The sequence below is a fragment of the Opisthorchis viverrini genome (assembly GCF_000715545.1).
Source record: "Opisthorchis viverrini unplaced genomic scaffold opera_v5_94, whole genome shotgun sequence".
In the NCBI taxonomy this organism is placed as follows: Eukaryota; Metazoa; Platyhelminthes; class Trematoda; order Opisthorchiida; family Opisthorchiidae; genus Opisthorchis; species Opisthorchis viverrini.
The window spans coordinates 1087850-1101713 of NW_008751751.1; the positions used below are offsets into that span (position 1 = coordinate 1087850).

Sequence of the window (13864 nt, forward strand, 5' to 3'; positions counted from 1 at the left end):
TAATGCGCCGGCGGTCACGGTCAACCGTTGGGCGATCGGAGTGTGCAGTTTTTGGGGCCGACCTTTTCTAACCTGTCCTTCCTCGGGGGAAGGTAGCATCGCTGCTTCCATAAATATGGACATGCTGGTCGCCTGGGGGAAACGCCTTACCTTGCGAATCGGTGTTCATTTTTTAGTCTCAGGTGTCATTATTTGCAGCTTAATAGCCATTCCCGATTGTCAGTTGGAGTCGTTGCTCCGTTTCATGGCATTATACAAGAGGAAGGCAAGCCCGATTCTGCGTCTCCCTGACCCTGTCTAGATAACTGTCCTAGTTTCCCGCCAGAGACGAAGTTCTGGATTCACATATTTCACTGTTTCAATGGATGGAGTTCCACAGCTCTGGAGGTGCGATTCTTGTTACCTATGCAACGGTGTATGTGGTTTGTGTATTGTATTCTTTTGCCCTAGCACTGGAATTTCCGGAGTGTTAGGCCTGCATCGTTACTAAAGTTGTATGACTCTCTGTTACCAAACTGATTCCAACAAAACCTATGAAGAGTAAACACCTGTTAGGGGTACTGTCCGTAGTTTGCCTAGGAATTACCATAATTTGAAAAGCTATTCCCTTCTACGTCTCACGAGAGTTCACGGTGGGTCGCCTTTTACCTCCAAGTTCGGACCACTGTGTATTCAGCAGTACCATAACTATACAAGTGGCAGTGCTTCACAGCCTAACACAGTCATAACCTCACGCTAAATATTTATCCGCAGTTGCCTGTCCGCAATCGGCTCATGTGTATGTTGTTGCTGATACATGCTGAGTGCGCTTGTCATGACATGACAAAGACTTGTCAGTTCTAACCCTCCGAATTGGCCAATATTTGTAAAATTTCTATGCACTCAAGTCTGTCATATGTCGCATCGCATCGCCAGGCAAAAACTACAGCTTACAAGGATCTGCGACATAATGCTGTGCAGTTGAATTTCTTTTACTACGAAATGTGACCACAAAAATATCTCCCAACTACACTGCTGAACTAGTTCACTTTAAGATGAAAACCCAATTTTGCACCAGGGAATGCGATTGTCATTCTGACTTAGTCTCCGAAAAACGATGTGAATGACTTAGTTGAGAGCCACTCAACTGATAAATTTGTCGAACGTCGGTGGTCAATCAACTTCAACCATAGAAAAAAAACACCAAGAATTCCCAATGTGTCGGATAAGGGTTCTGCGAAAATTCGAACGGAAAGATAATCTGTTGACGTGACAAGTGACGAGCATCAATGGAGTACTTCATGTAAACTACGCGGATTAAGTAGGCTTTCAGTCTCGAAATGCCCATAAGAAGAAATCAAAGCAGTTGACGCAGCACCAAGTGTTTTCCGAGGGTGGTCTCGCAAGTATGATAAAAAATTTTTCTTTCAGTTGGTTGATTGCTGGATGTTTACTGAAGCCACGTCTTCAGTGAGTAGGGTTTTGCAGATGTTATTTGGCAATTTGTCATTTAACAAGGCGTGGTATATAAGTGACAGGCAAAATACAAATATTTTGCGGAATTGTCGATGGTCATAAGTTATGATGCTTTCTGAAAAAAACCGCACTGTCTGTCTTTGAAACTTTGTATAGGCTTCCGCTCGTAGCAACCTGACTTGGCTAATGCTGGTCAGTGTCTCGTTCCTTTTCATCTCAACCACCTCAGTATAGTCATGAGAACGGTTCACATTTGCCAGGGCACATGGCTTGGTCAGCTTCCAGGATCTTCTACTGAACGGTACCCACCCCTTCTCGTTCAGGCTTATCACTGAGCGGTTTGCGTCGATATCGCTTTTCAGTTACCAGTAACGTCCAAGTGAGAAGTCAAAGTCCGATCCCACTGAAATACTGTTTAAGTGTCATTCCCTTACTTACTTGGATGGGTATCATAACTATCTTTTTATATGTGACACAGATGTGGCCATCAAACTTGGTCGGCCAGTTCACATTGGATGATAGTGTAACTTAGCTTAGAAAAATTGACACAAAACCCGCAGAAATATTAAAGAAATAAAATTATGTAAATTAGCTTTTAGATGACCAGAAGATCTACTGGCTCGCTCCGGTGACATGACAGCTTTATCAAACTTGCCGAAATGGTGTTAATCAGTGGGGCCTGATAGGCGAGCAGGTGGTTTTTACGTGTTCAAAAACAGACTTCTAACAGGGAAATGTATCAGCATCTCGACTGCTCCTGCCTAGGTTTGGGCAACCTGGCAGTATCCCAATCCTCCTGCCTCCTTCCGTTGGCATAGCAGCTAGGCACCGGAAGGGCGCTACAGCTGAACGATTATTATTATTTTTAGGTATCAGGTGGGTCAAAAGGTAATTGCTTGGATGCATACGCACGCACAGTCGTCCGCGCGCTGACATGCGCCTCCAGTCCCAGATGGACCAACCCGGTTGTCGTTCTATTGATCGTGTCTTTTGTTATCGGATAAGTTTCTTTTTGTTTATTCATGGTCACACAAGTACATGAAATAACCAGCAAACCTGTGTTCTCGCCTAGTACAGAATCTTGACAAATATATTGGCTTATACTAGCTAGACACGTTAGTTTTCTTTGGGTGTCTTACGAGTGATACGGGTCGCCAAGCCACCCTCCCATACATTTTAGGTTTCAGCCGTCTTCCTGCCTATACCTGATTTGACAATTGTGGACAGTCAGTTTGGTGTCTGCAAACTGGACTTGTTTGCTTATCATCTAACATTATTTCTTCAGAGTTGTGCCCAATTTATCGGTCTCCCGGCGGTTATGCCGCCCCCGTGTGGTGTGGTTCCATGGTATGGGAAATTCCAGAAACGGATACCAGACTTATGTGTTACTTTGACACTTCACCGACTTCCATCACATGGGTTATCATTGAGGATTTGTATTCTCTCTCTCTGGAAAGCTATCAGGACTGCTCTGTTTGTTCATTGTGGAATCACTCCGGATCACTCAGTTTGCGGTCATCTTCGCGATGACGCTTACTGGTCTTTAAGCTACGTGGGCTGTCTCCTGGTAGTAAGAAGGGATTGAGATGATACGTCTTAGTCGAGGCTAACCTGGTCGTTAGCGCCTTCACAATCGAGCACCTCCCCGTGGACATCGTTGGGGGCCATCCTGGGTTGTGAATAGTACGTCTAGCCAGTGCTTAGTGAATAGTTTGAACCCCGTGGTGGATAGCCTCAAATTTGACCACTATTCCATGACATATTTGGTTGTTTTACGACGCGAAAACCAGCTAAATTTATATAACCAATCCACTCTCCTTCACATATATCGCAGTGCATTCTCCCATTCTACGGACGTACGCCACCTTCCCCCTGGTTTTATTCATTTTGATGATCGTTATGTTTTTATCGTATTGGAATGAAGGTTAGTCATTTGTTTGCTCCCCGTCCATTGTTCTGCAGCATTGCTCTGCATCCAGACTGCATCACGGTAGCCACAGGTCAAGCCGCTGGTCATGGCAAAATTCAAGGCAAGGTATGTGTCTGTCTTGCTTGAAGCGTCTGATCTTTCCCTTTTGGGATGTTTTCCGCATTGTACCATAGTTGCGTACACCAGTGTTTCCTATCAATGTCCTACTGACAGTAGTGGCGAATGGATGGCACCATTATATGAAGTTCATTAAGCTCAATTCCATACAGTAGCGCAACATCACGTGGTGTTTTCACCGCGTGATCGTAAGATGGGCTTTGGGACTGATTTGCAATTCGCGCTGCATAGTTTTTTAATGTTTCAGTTTGCAATTTCGTGTTGGGTGCGTTCCTATTGATCCTGATCAGTAAGTTTACTTACAAACACCTGTGGCTATTGCAAGGAAGGGAACTACTTTGTGACGCCATCATGTCTAATCGGTAGGGATATTCTTAAGAAAGGTAACGAGCGCCATCCCTGGGGCATTCTACATTTCTTTTGCTGCGTTCTTCCAACATTTCCTACTCCGACCGGTGCGAATCCCCCAGATATTCGGTGCTATTACGCAGCTTGAACTGAGAATTGCTCATCGTTAGTTGCCAGTATTCTGACCGTTCTGACCGAATTGTCTCTCCTTGGAGATAACTTCTAAATGGACTGGCCAAAAAATGGTCCGTCCCGGGGAGGGAAGATTGTGCGACTAAAACTCACCTCAAACACCACTTGGGAGCGGTTTATTCCAGAAGCAAAAAAGCTATAAGTCGGGGTATAGTGACCAGTAGTCTTGAGAACTCGATGCATCGCTGCTTCCTGTTCCCCAGCTTCCTAGCCGTGCTATGTACGTAGAGGGTTCCGAATATCACCAGGTAATCTAGGCTCAATTATAGGCTAATTTATGTGAAGTTAGGTCAACAAATGTTGAAGGAGAGCCCAATGTCAGTGCTAGAAACAGCTGACTGGTAAACTGAGACCAAGAGCAAAAGGACATTGCTATCGTAACATTCTCTTTTTCGGGCCGAACAGCCATTCTAATTACTAGAGGATCCTATTGTCCTGTTTTTTGTGCAAAGAGGGATTCCAATAGAAAAAGTCATGCACCCCAAAAAGCTCTCCTGTATTCTGAGTTCCGGCTGGTTTTAAGATTTACGCATAGATAAAAGGCTTGTGATGCTGCTAGAGTGTTATCCGGAACAGTTGAATCAAAAGAGGAAAAATATACTGGTACAAAATTGCCTTTGCCGGGATAACCTGGCTGAAGTGAATATCCATATCTGAGACACCTGGACGTCTTGGTGTGCTATACCTTCCTACTGTTTCATGTTTCTCTTCACTCACACAGCTGGAGAGTTATCAAACGGTCGGTGGAGGAAAACACTTACATATAACTTAGACTCTGTCAACATGAGAAGGGAACGGCGTAAACCGCTCTCTCGTTTGCGATATTTCCCGACCGACCATGTTGTACAAAGGCTGGCTCAGTTTTCATTTCGGGCTTTCTTGATACGATTTTATGTATAGAGCTGATGATGTGTGCTGTCAAGTAGTTTTCATCAACCTTATAATTAGTGTCGTATCACCTCGTGAAACCATTGTTTGTTGCGTGCGCCCTGCGATCAAGTTAGTGTATCGATTTATTCAATGCCGCATTGTCCGTGTCGTGCTATAATTGCCACACTCACGGAGAATGCCCTTTTGTACTGAGCTGTTTATTGACCAACACGAACTAAGTGATTACAAGCCATCGTGCACGAAAGTTAGGACCTCGTTTTCAGTTTTTGAAAGGTCAACATCCTCAAGCATCCTCCTGAACTTTCCTGGACGTTGTTTGAATACCAAAGAATAAAGTGTAAACACTGAAAACGGTTCAGTAATTTCCATATCAGCCTTACATTGGATACGGGGATGGTGCTTTGAAAAGTTTGGCCGGATACTACTGGCACGTTTCATCAGCAGTACACACCCTTACACCGGTATTCCCGTGGTGACGTATTTAATTCCTATCGAGGTTTATTTGCTGCGTATCGCACATGACTTCTGATAAGAATGAAAGATCCAATTTTCAATATAGACTGGTTTCAACGTCCTGTATTTAGTAAACCGTTGTTTTTTGGTCGAAAGAAGGGTTCCGAGTAAGCGGTCGGTTTCCAAGACTACAGTCCAAAAGTTGTGCGGCTGTGAGACTTGGTAATTTTGAGTGGAGGTTCTGAGGTATCTCCAGGATTTTGTCTACTGCTGTCTCAGAACCAGCGTGAATCAGCTGGAGTAAGAGAATGCGCGATGAAATAATCAGTAGAGGTGTTTAGTGAAGTGGATAGTATTTCACTCAAGGAATGCACTCAGTATTTCAAGCCATGATGGTTGTGTCATGTTGTATGCATGTCGAGTTATCGCCTGCCGTGACAAATTCCGTTTTTCGTATCCATATCGGTGTGGTACGAGATTGCTCAATGGTTAGAGCGCGAATTTCCCTTTGCATCTCAACTTCTCCTGTCTAGGTTTGGGCAACCTAGCAGTATCCCAGCCTCTTGCTTCCTTCGGGTGACATGGCGGCTAGGCACCGAAAGCATGTTACAGCTGAACGGCAGAAGCATAGATGTGGACAGAATATGACGTAAAAAAAGATAATCACAAGGGAATTAGGGGTGTTATGAGAGGTCTGGGTGCTGTTTGCCTTCAAGGATGGGGCCCACGTGATCCTCCCTGTGCGTCGCTAGAGGCACTGGAAAATGGCGGCTAACGATGTCAGTGGGATTCACATGGTCAGTTTCTATCCAAAGGTTGTCTGACTGAGCGTCGAGGCTGTAAATACGTCGGATGTTTGTTGTGGGTTTTCTCTAGTCCACTGTCCCTTTTTCTTTTTTCTAATTGAAAGGCTTTATTCAAATAGTTGTATGGTAATGAAGTACCAGTTTTGGCCTCTGGTGTTGCTCTCAATGATTTTAATGGTGACGATGAGTTGGTTGGAGCGTCTTTCTTTTATGGGAAACGGAGATCATATTGTTGGTAGTACGGGGAAATTTGAGGATTTTTCATGGAGATTTCGTCCTGTAAGTGGAGCCATTCTATGCTCAATAGCGGAAAAGCACTGCACAGCGCATCTCACAAAATGCGTACTGTGATTCTCAATAAGGATGAACAGCTGTATAGTGCTTTCGGGATTTCAGCGTACATTGGCTTCACTTACAAGATAGTGTTAATGTTTTCTCACCGCTATACGGTGGAAAACTGGCAAACCAGCAAATCGATATTTTGCTTCCCTCACATCCAATGACAATTTATTATATTCCAGTGGTTTCCAACTAACATTGAAATCCTTTGATGATAGAGTCTGAATAACAGTCAATCTTCACAGCTATCGCATCGGTGTGAGCATTTCAAAGACAACTTGTTGAATTTCGACACTGATAAAGAGTGGCAACGAACTTAGCCAATCTGTGGTCATAGAGTGTGTCCAATGTACAAGCGTTCTTCTCGAACAAAAATTCACATGAGATTTCACACTGGAGATGCACAGGACGGCTGGTTGAGTGTATCTGAAGCGGTCTCAACATATGTCCAACAGGTTGTTGCATTTGACTGTTTTGCTGAAAGCCTTGTGTAGAGGTGCCGCACCAGGCAACTTGCACTTAAGTCGCACCGAAGCATGCCAAAACGAGTTCATCGTGCGCGTCAGTTGGTTATCCCAATATAGATTACGCACAATTGCTTGTGTTGTCACCAATGTGCACTTTTTCGTTTGATGTCATTTTTTAGCCAGGTACGGCCTTAATTGAAAATGTATCTGTCTGCTTTTCGGAACACCCAAACTGCGTTGAATGGCTCTTCGAATACACTGGGTATGAACTGAGTATGGATACGCAGTTACCTTGACCAGTTTCGCTGCAGAAGCAAACGGACAGACCCCTTTGGTTATTTGTTGTCTTTCAGGATTCCTTGTTCCCTAAAACTTGAGCGACCATTGATTCCCCATCTCTGACATATATAGCGAGCAGCGACTCGAACAATCGGACGCAGGATCGATTATTAACCCCCCTGTATCTGATAGCGCAGGTGGTTGCACTTTGTTTTAAACTGCGTTGGTCGGGCTGCGCTTCGACCTCAGATGGTACCGCAGTTCTGCGATACATTTTACATCTTTGGTAATGAAACAGCATCTGTACAATATTTCGAAACGAGCCTCGACAACCACTCAAAAGTTACCCATATGTGGCATCTTTGAACCTGTTGTAGCGAAATGCCGTGATCCTTACGAGCCTACCATGATCCGGGTGGTCATAAAGCCTTTTTAGAAGAGTCACAAAGTAATTGAGAGGGTCGCGCATGTTATTCAATAAAAATACTTCGCGTTGGTGGTAGATGAAGCAAGATTTGAATAACTTGACAGCTTACTACCACCTATTGGGTCTACAGAAAAAGAAAGCCAGTGATACATTCTTAGTCACATGGAAACATAAAGCGTGCTGATGCGCCACCCACGTGCTCCTAATCATTCTGGACACCAGTATGCCAACAGTCGTTAACAGTGCTCAACTTTCATACAGAATGTATTGATTGGGACTGAATATCCTGTTTTGTTCAACGAGTGAAGCGCTCAGGTCGATGCGATAAAGTTGTAATCAATGACTGCCACATTCATAATAATAATAATAATAATAATAATAATAATAATAATAATAATAATAATAATAATAATAATAATAATAATAATAATAATAATAATAATAATAATAATAATAATAATAATAATAATAATAATAATAATAATAATAATAATAATAATAATAATAATAATAATAATAATAATAATAATAATAATAATAATAATAATAATAATAATAATAATAATAATAATAATAATAATAATAATAATAATAATAATAATAATAATAATAATAATAATAATAATAATAATAATAATAATAATAATAATAATAATAATAATAATAATAATAATAATAATAATAATAATAATAATAATAATAATAATAATAATAATAATAATAATAATAATAATAATAATAATAATAATAATAATAATAATAATAATAATAATAATAATAATAATAATAATAATAATAATAATAATAATAATAATAATAATAATAATAATAATAATAATAATAATAATAATAATAATAATAATAATAATAATAATAATAATAATAATAATAATAATAATAATAATAATAATAATAATAATAATAATAATAATAATAATAATAATAATAATAATAATAATAATAATAATAATAATAATAATAATAATAATAATAATAATAATAATAATCACGGTCATCATCATCGACAGCATGACACCAGCGTTCAACACCGATGCTTCACTGCCGTATAGCCATGATTTATTTGAAGGCCTTGTTGCGAAAAAAAGAATAAAGGTGGACGGGGAATAGACTTAGTGCTAGCTTACCACAAGCATTCCGAGGTACATACACCTCCAAACACTCAGTCAGGCAATCTGGATATAAACTGACAACAAGAACGCCATCGACATCAGTTAGCAGTCATATCTTGCAACACCATCAACCGGACACATTGGGGATCACGTTATCCCCATCCTGGAGGGCGAGGTACATGGACGGCACCCAGACGTTTCGTAATCTGTTCCATACCCCTCTGCCATGTCAGGGATTGACCATCCCTCTGCTTCCACCATTCTGAATTAGACATGGATAACAACACCCCCTTCGGCTAAAGATGGTTCGGCATACGCAACACATGCCCCGACCAATGCAGCTTCTGTTGTTGGACACATTCTTCAATGTAAGTACCCGTTGCACAACCGAAAACTCGCTTTCTAATTGCATCGCTAAGGATACGCCGATATCAACACGCACGAGCTATGATTCTGAGACAACGATTGTCGAACACATGAAGACGTCTCAGTTCCGCTGCTCGAACAAGCCAAGTCTTGCAGCCATACAACAAAGCCACCCGCACTGTAGCTTGATATACACGTCCGTCGAGATTCACCGATACACCACTCTGACGCCATAGGTGTCCCAATTTAGCGAACGCCAACCGGGCTTCGAAAATTCGTGCACTGACCCCATCTGCCACACTTCAACCAGAACTAATACAACTTCCAAGATACGTAAAATGCTCCACAACTTCCGGTGCCTCTCCCTGGATTGTAAGTGGCGTGTTCAGTGGCTGCACGTCCACGAGCATGACCTTACACTTTGTGGGTGCAAAATGCATACGAAAGGACGGGATGACCTCGGTCAGTTCATCCAAAAACACGTGTGCCTTCTCATCCTCTTCGAAGACTAGAACGATGTCGTCTGCATATTCCAGATCGGCAAGATTTTCGTCACACTCTACTTGAATGCTAGGGTTTTAGTTTTGTCGGTGCAACTCATGCTTTTTCGATTGTACCTAAAGCTGGGCGAGAGCAAAATATGCACGTTCACTCAAGGAATGGCCCAAATTCCCAACCACAATGAAGCAGCTTTCGTTATGGGAAGCAGTCTGAAGGACCAGGGGTCTTTTTATCTGGACCGGATGTTCCCAGCTGCAGTTCGTCGTCCTCGAAAAGGGTCCTTAGGTTTCCTTCGTTGAGCACATAAAGGTCTGCAAATCAGCAGTATTATTTTTTCTATAGGTGATTTCATCAAAGTTTGTTAGTTCAGTCCTGATGTTTGACTACACCAAACCCAGCCACCTTTCATGATTTTTCCAAGTTGCACCTATGTCTGACCGAATTTTCGACACCAGCGAAGCCGTACCATCTGTTTTACACTGACAACCAAATGAAGTTGACAGCATTGATAATTCAGCTTCAAACACCCAACCTTGAGTTGCATTTATCACAGGTTTTTCCAGCTTGAATCGAGTACACAGTGAATTTCAATCGTAAAAACACTCGCTAGGAGGACAAAAAAACTGACAGATGTAGCAGACTGTTCTCCGTTTATTTTTTCCAAACTATTTTCCAAATTACTTCCCAACATCAGTTGTGTTAATGTTACGATGCGATGGTATTCGTCTGGGTGCTGTCGGTGCTACTCGCCTTTAGGATGGGGACCGCGTGATCCTCACTGTGCCTGGTTGGAGACACTACAAGATATGGCTGCCAACCGATGTCAGTGGTGTTCTTGTTCTCAGTTTCTGTCCAGATTGCCCGAGTGAATGTCTGGAGGTGTAGGCACCTCGGAATGATTGTGTTAAGCTAGCACTAAGTCCCTCCCCCATCCACCTTTATTCTTTTCTTTACAATAAGGCTTTCAAATAAGTCATGGTTGTACGGCAGTGAAGCATTGGTGTTGAGCACTGATGTCATGCTGTCGTTGATGATGATGATGATGTATTCGTCTGGAATCACATCGGAACTTCAATTACTTGATCTGAAATATGGAGCTGCTTTCCATCAGCCTGATGAGACGACCACTTTTATAGCACTGCATTTTGTGCAAACTTGAGTGAAGGTTGTAATTTTTCATGCAGCTTAATGGTGGAGTGTTGATACTAGGTTTGATTTTTTTTTCGGTGGATACTTAATCAGTAGGCGCAGTAGTTCTGGTGAAATAAACTGACGGCTTGTTAGATTTGGGAACAAACTGCAAAGCCTAAAGAGAAATGATAATATCTGAAGTTCTCTGTTGGTAATTATTGTTCATCAGTCCTATATGTGAATACTCGAGGTTGACGACGATTGGTCTTTTTCAAGACAGGCCGCTCCTCTGCTTACTACACAACAGTCGCTTACTGTTTCAACCATCCCAGTCTATTCCACTTGCATTCTCTCTGTCTTCTTTAGGTTAAAAATCAGAATATTCCGCCACGGAAATCAGCTTGTTTGAGATGTGACACCCTGTCGATACATAGCTGTTGTGCAAAGGTTGCTAAATCCTAGACAGGAGTAACTGAAAACGAGTGTTACGGCTTGCTGGTTTCCTTGTAATTTTGCGGTACCTTATTCATCGGTCGAATATCCTCACGGTCACAGACTAAACGAAAGGCACTTATAAAGCAGCTAGTTTTCATTGAACCGGTTATAGAAAGGGTGTAAGGAATTAATATTGGAGATGTAGTAGAGTCAATGAGGCTCAGGGTACATCAAGTTAGATGTGAGGTGTGAAAAGGCAATATACGATGATCAGAACGAATAGCACTGAGCATTTTGGCGTGTGATGTTCACGAGTTTTCATTTAAAATAACCTAGTGTACGTAAGTTCCTCGGGACCATTCCTAGGTACGATTCAATGAGTGTGTACGTTGGAAAGTGAAGAGTTTTTGTAATAAATGTCTTATGGCTCACCTAGCTGGACCACTTTATTATGTTGAAGCGTGTTTGGGGGTTAGATTGTGTTCCGCATCGACAGTATCTCCGCATCTGGAAAGAATGTTATCAACGTAGCGTTTGTAACACTCCGTATCGTGGATTCGGTTGGTTGCTGACGCATCGATTGGGACGTTCATCGTAAAAGTACTAACTCAGGCACATTTTTGCGTTTCATACACTTTCCTTTTTGGAATTCACTTCATTAGAGCACACCGACTGCACACACACAAATTCTTGAAACTGTTTACTGACGTCTCTGCTCAGGGTAGAAACCGCTTTCGTGACAAAGAGGGATTTATTCCTATCTCGACCTCAGGGGTGCTGACATATAAAACTGCATCAGGAGTCGGTTACAAACTGCATTACAGTGCACCTTTATCTCACCTGGTCTAATATGTTGGAAGTCTAATATATGGGAGTAAAAGCCGAAAAATTACATTGATAAGGGTTCGAGTGACCCTTTTCACGACTTGAGGGCAGTGCTGTTGTGACGTTTGCACGTAATGCCTTTGTGTAAAACCTGACAGCGAGCCGGATGTCTTTCACTCTGATAAAGGCTAAAGTCATCGTATCCATAAGCATCTGTTCCATCACTTTCGTTATGATTCGAGTTGATTGGTCAGTCATCACTGCTCATGGTGTGGACAAGTACAATAAACCTAACTGGGATACAGTCCGTTGGAAGTTAAAATATTGGGCTTGTGTGTGATTATAAAAAAGTCCATCCTTCTATGGCACCAAATAAGTGGGGTAAATAATACAATTTATAAGTTCTGCTAGCTCTAGCGTTCGCGGGATAGCTCATGTTTGTCCTGCGATTACTAATAGTAAATGAATAATAATGGTTCGGCTGTAGCATCCTTTCGGTGCCCAGCTGCCATGCTACCCGAAGGAAGCATGAGGGCTTGACTGTCCAAGCATGAACAGGAGCAGTAGAAATGAGGAAGTTGGGTTTGAAGCACAAACCTTGCGGTCAGTAAATGCGCGCTCTAACCACTGAGCCATCTCGGACTCCCTCTTGTCATTACTTTGAGGTGAGTATCCGAATTCGCCCGAGTTTCACAGCCTGAATAAAACTAGTTGCGTGGAAAGCATTCTACCCTAAGAAGCCATTGAATTGCATCCTGAAACTTGGCTTTTTGTCCGTCAGAAACGAAACTTCATGGAAATCAAGCACTAAGAATCCCACTCCTATTCTGTCTGTCGAGCTTCCCTTCATAATCTTTTCGCGCTTCAGATCCGATTTGATGCGTTCTGGACTTTACCGGCTCCACCTTTAATCCTATGGTTTTTTAACATAGAATCCTCACAATTTATATTCTGCATTGTCCTTGCTGCATTTAAGGTGACAAAAGTGGCTCCCAAACTAGGCGATCGTAAACTAAATAACTAAATTTCACTTACTTAGACTGCTTTCAAAGGAAACCGACTGAAACGTGCACGCGACTGATTCGTAATTGATAAGCTCGACCTAAAATTGGGCTCCAAGACAAAAGTGGAATGGTTCGCTCCCTAACGGAACGAGCATACCGTATCAAATCATGATATCGCTTCAGACGTACGAAATATCGAAGTGGATGAAACTTGCATCTGCCAATTTTCATCCGGCTTAAGGGCGCCGATTATTTAATTCCGAGTTGGCTGTCTAAGGAAAATGATGTGGATCGTATGTAGGTGTTATAAGTGACGTCAAATGATAATCCAATATGCCGTAAACGTTCGCTCCTGCCTATTCTAAAGCCTATTATTGGAACGGCAGACGTTACAAGTGAGCTTTTCAAAACGAAGCTGAAATTTCATGCATAGTCTTTCCTTGTTTTAACTTGATTTAAAATAAGGCAACAGATATCATAGAATTCTAAGACATTAAGAAGTGAGCTTAACGAAGCTGAAATTTCATGCATAGTCTTTCCTTGTTTTAACTTGATTTAAAATAAGGCAACAGATATCATAGAATTCTATTCTAATAAGCATTTTGGTCGGGCAGACTAAGGAAAAATGGGCGTCGTGGAAGTCTAAAACGATTTGGAGGATTTTTGAAAAGGAAAGCCGGCTGTACATGTTATTTAAATATACATATATAACATGTATATGACATGTATATTATATATATATATATATATATATATATATATATATAT

At 41.6% G+C, this 13864-nt stretch overlaps 2 protein-coding genes across 2 annotated transcripts in view; one reads left to right on the top strand and one right to left on the bottom strand.

The window, feature by feature from the left end:
- The window catches only part of T265_05203 (hypothetical protein), a gene marked incomplete at both ends in the record, with an annotated part of 77059 nt that overhangs the window by 30901 nt on the left and 32294 nt on the right, over nucleotides 1-13864 (top strand). Inside the window, one exon of the mRNA XM_009170147.1 lies at nucleotides 3418-3490. Coding sequence (XP_009168411.1) covers nucleotides 3418-3490 — 73 coding nt within the window. The remainder of the gene's footprint in view (nucleotides 1-3417; nucleotides 3491-13864) is intronic.
- T265_05202 (hypothetical protein) overlaps nucleotides 9266-13864 on the bottom strand; it is a gene marked incomplete at both ends in the record, with an annotated part of 10354 nt that continues 5755 nt past the window's right edge. The window contains 4 exons of the mRNA XM_009170146.1: nucleotides 9266-9500; nucleotides 9534-9759; nucleotides 10481-10574; nucleotides 10638-10722. Coding sequence (XP_009168410.1) covers nucleotides 9266-9500; nucleotides 9534-9759; nucleotides 10481-10574; nucleotides 10638-10722 — 640 coding nt within the window. The remainder of the gene's footprint in view (nucleotides 9501-9533; nucleotides 9760-10480; nucleotides 10575-10637; nucleotides 10723-13864) is intronic.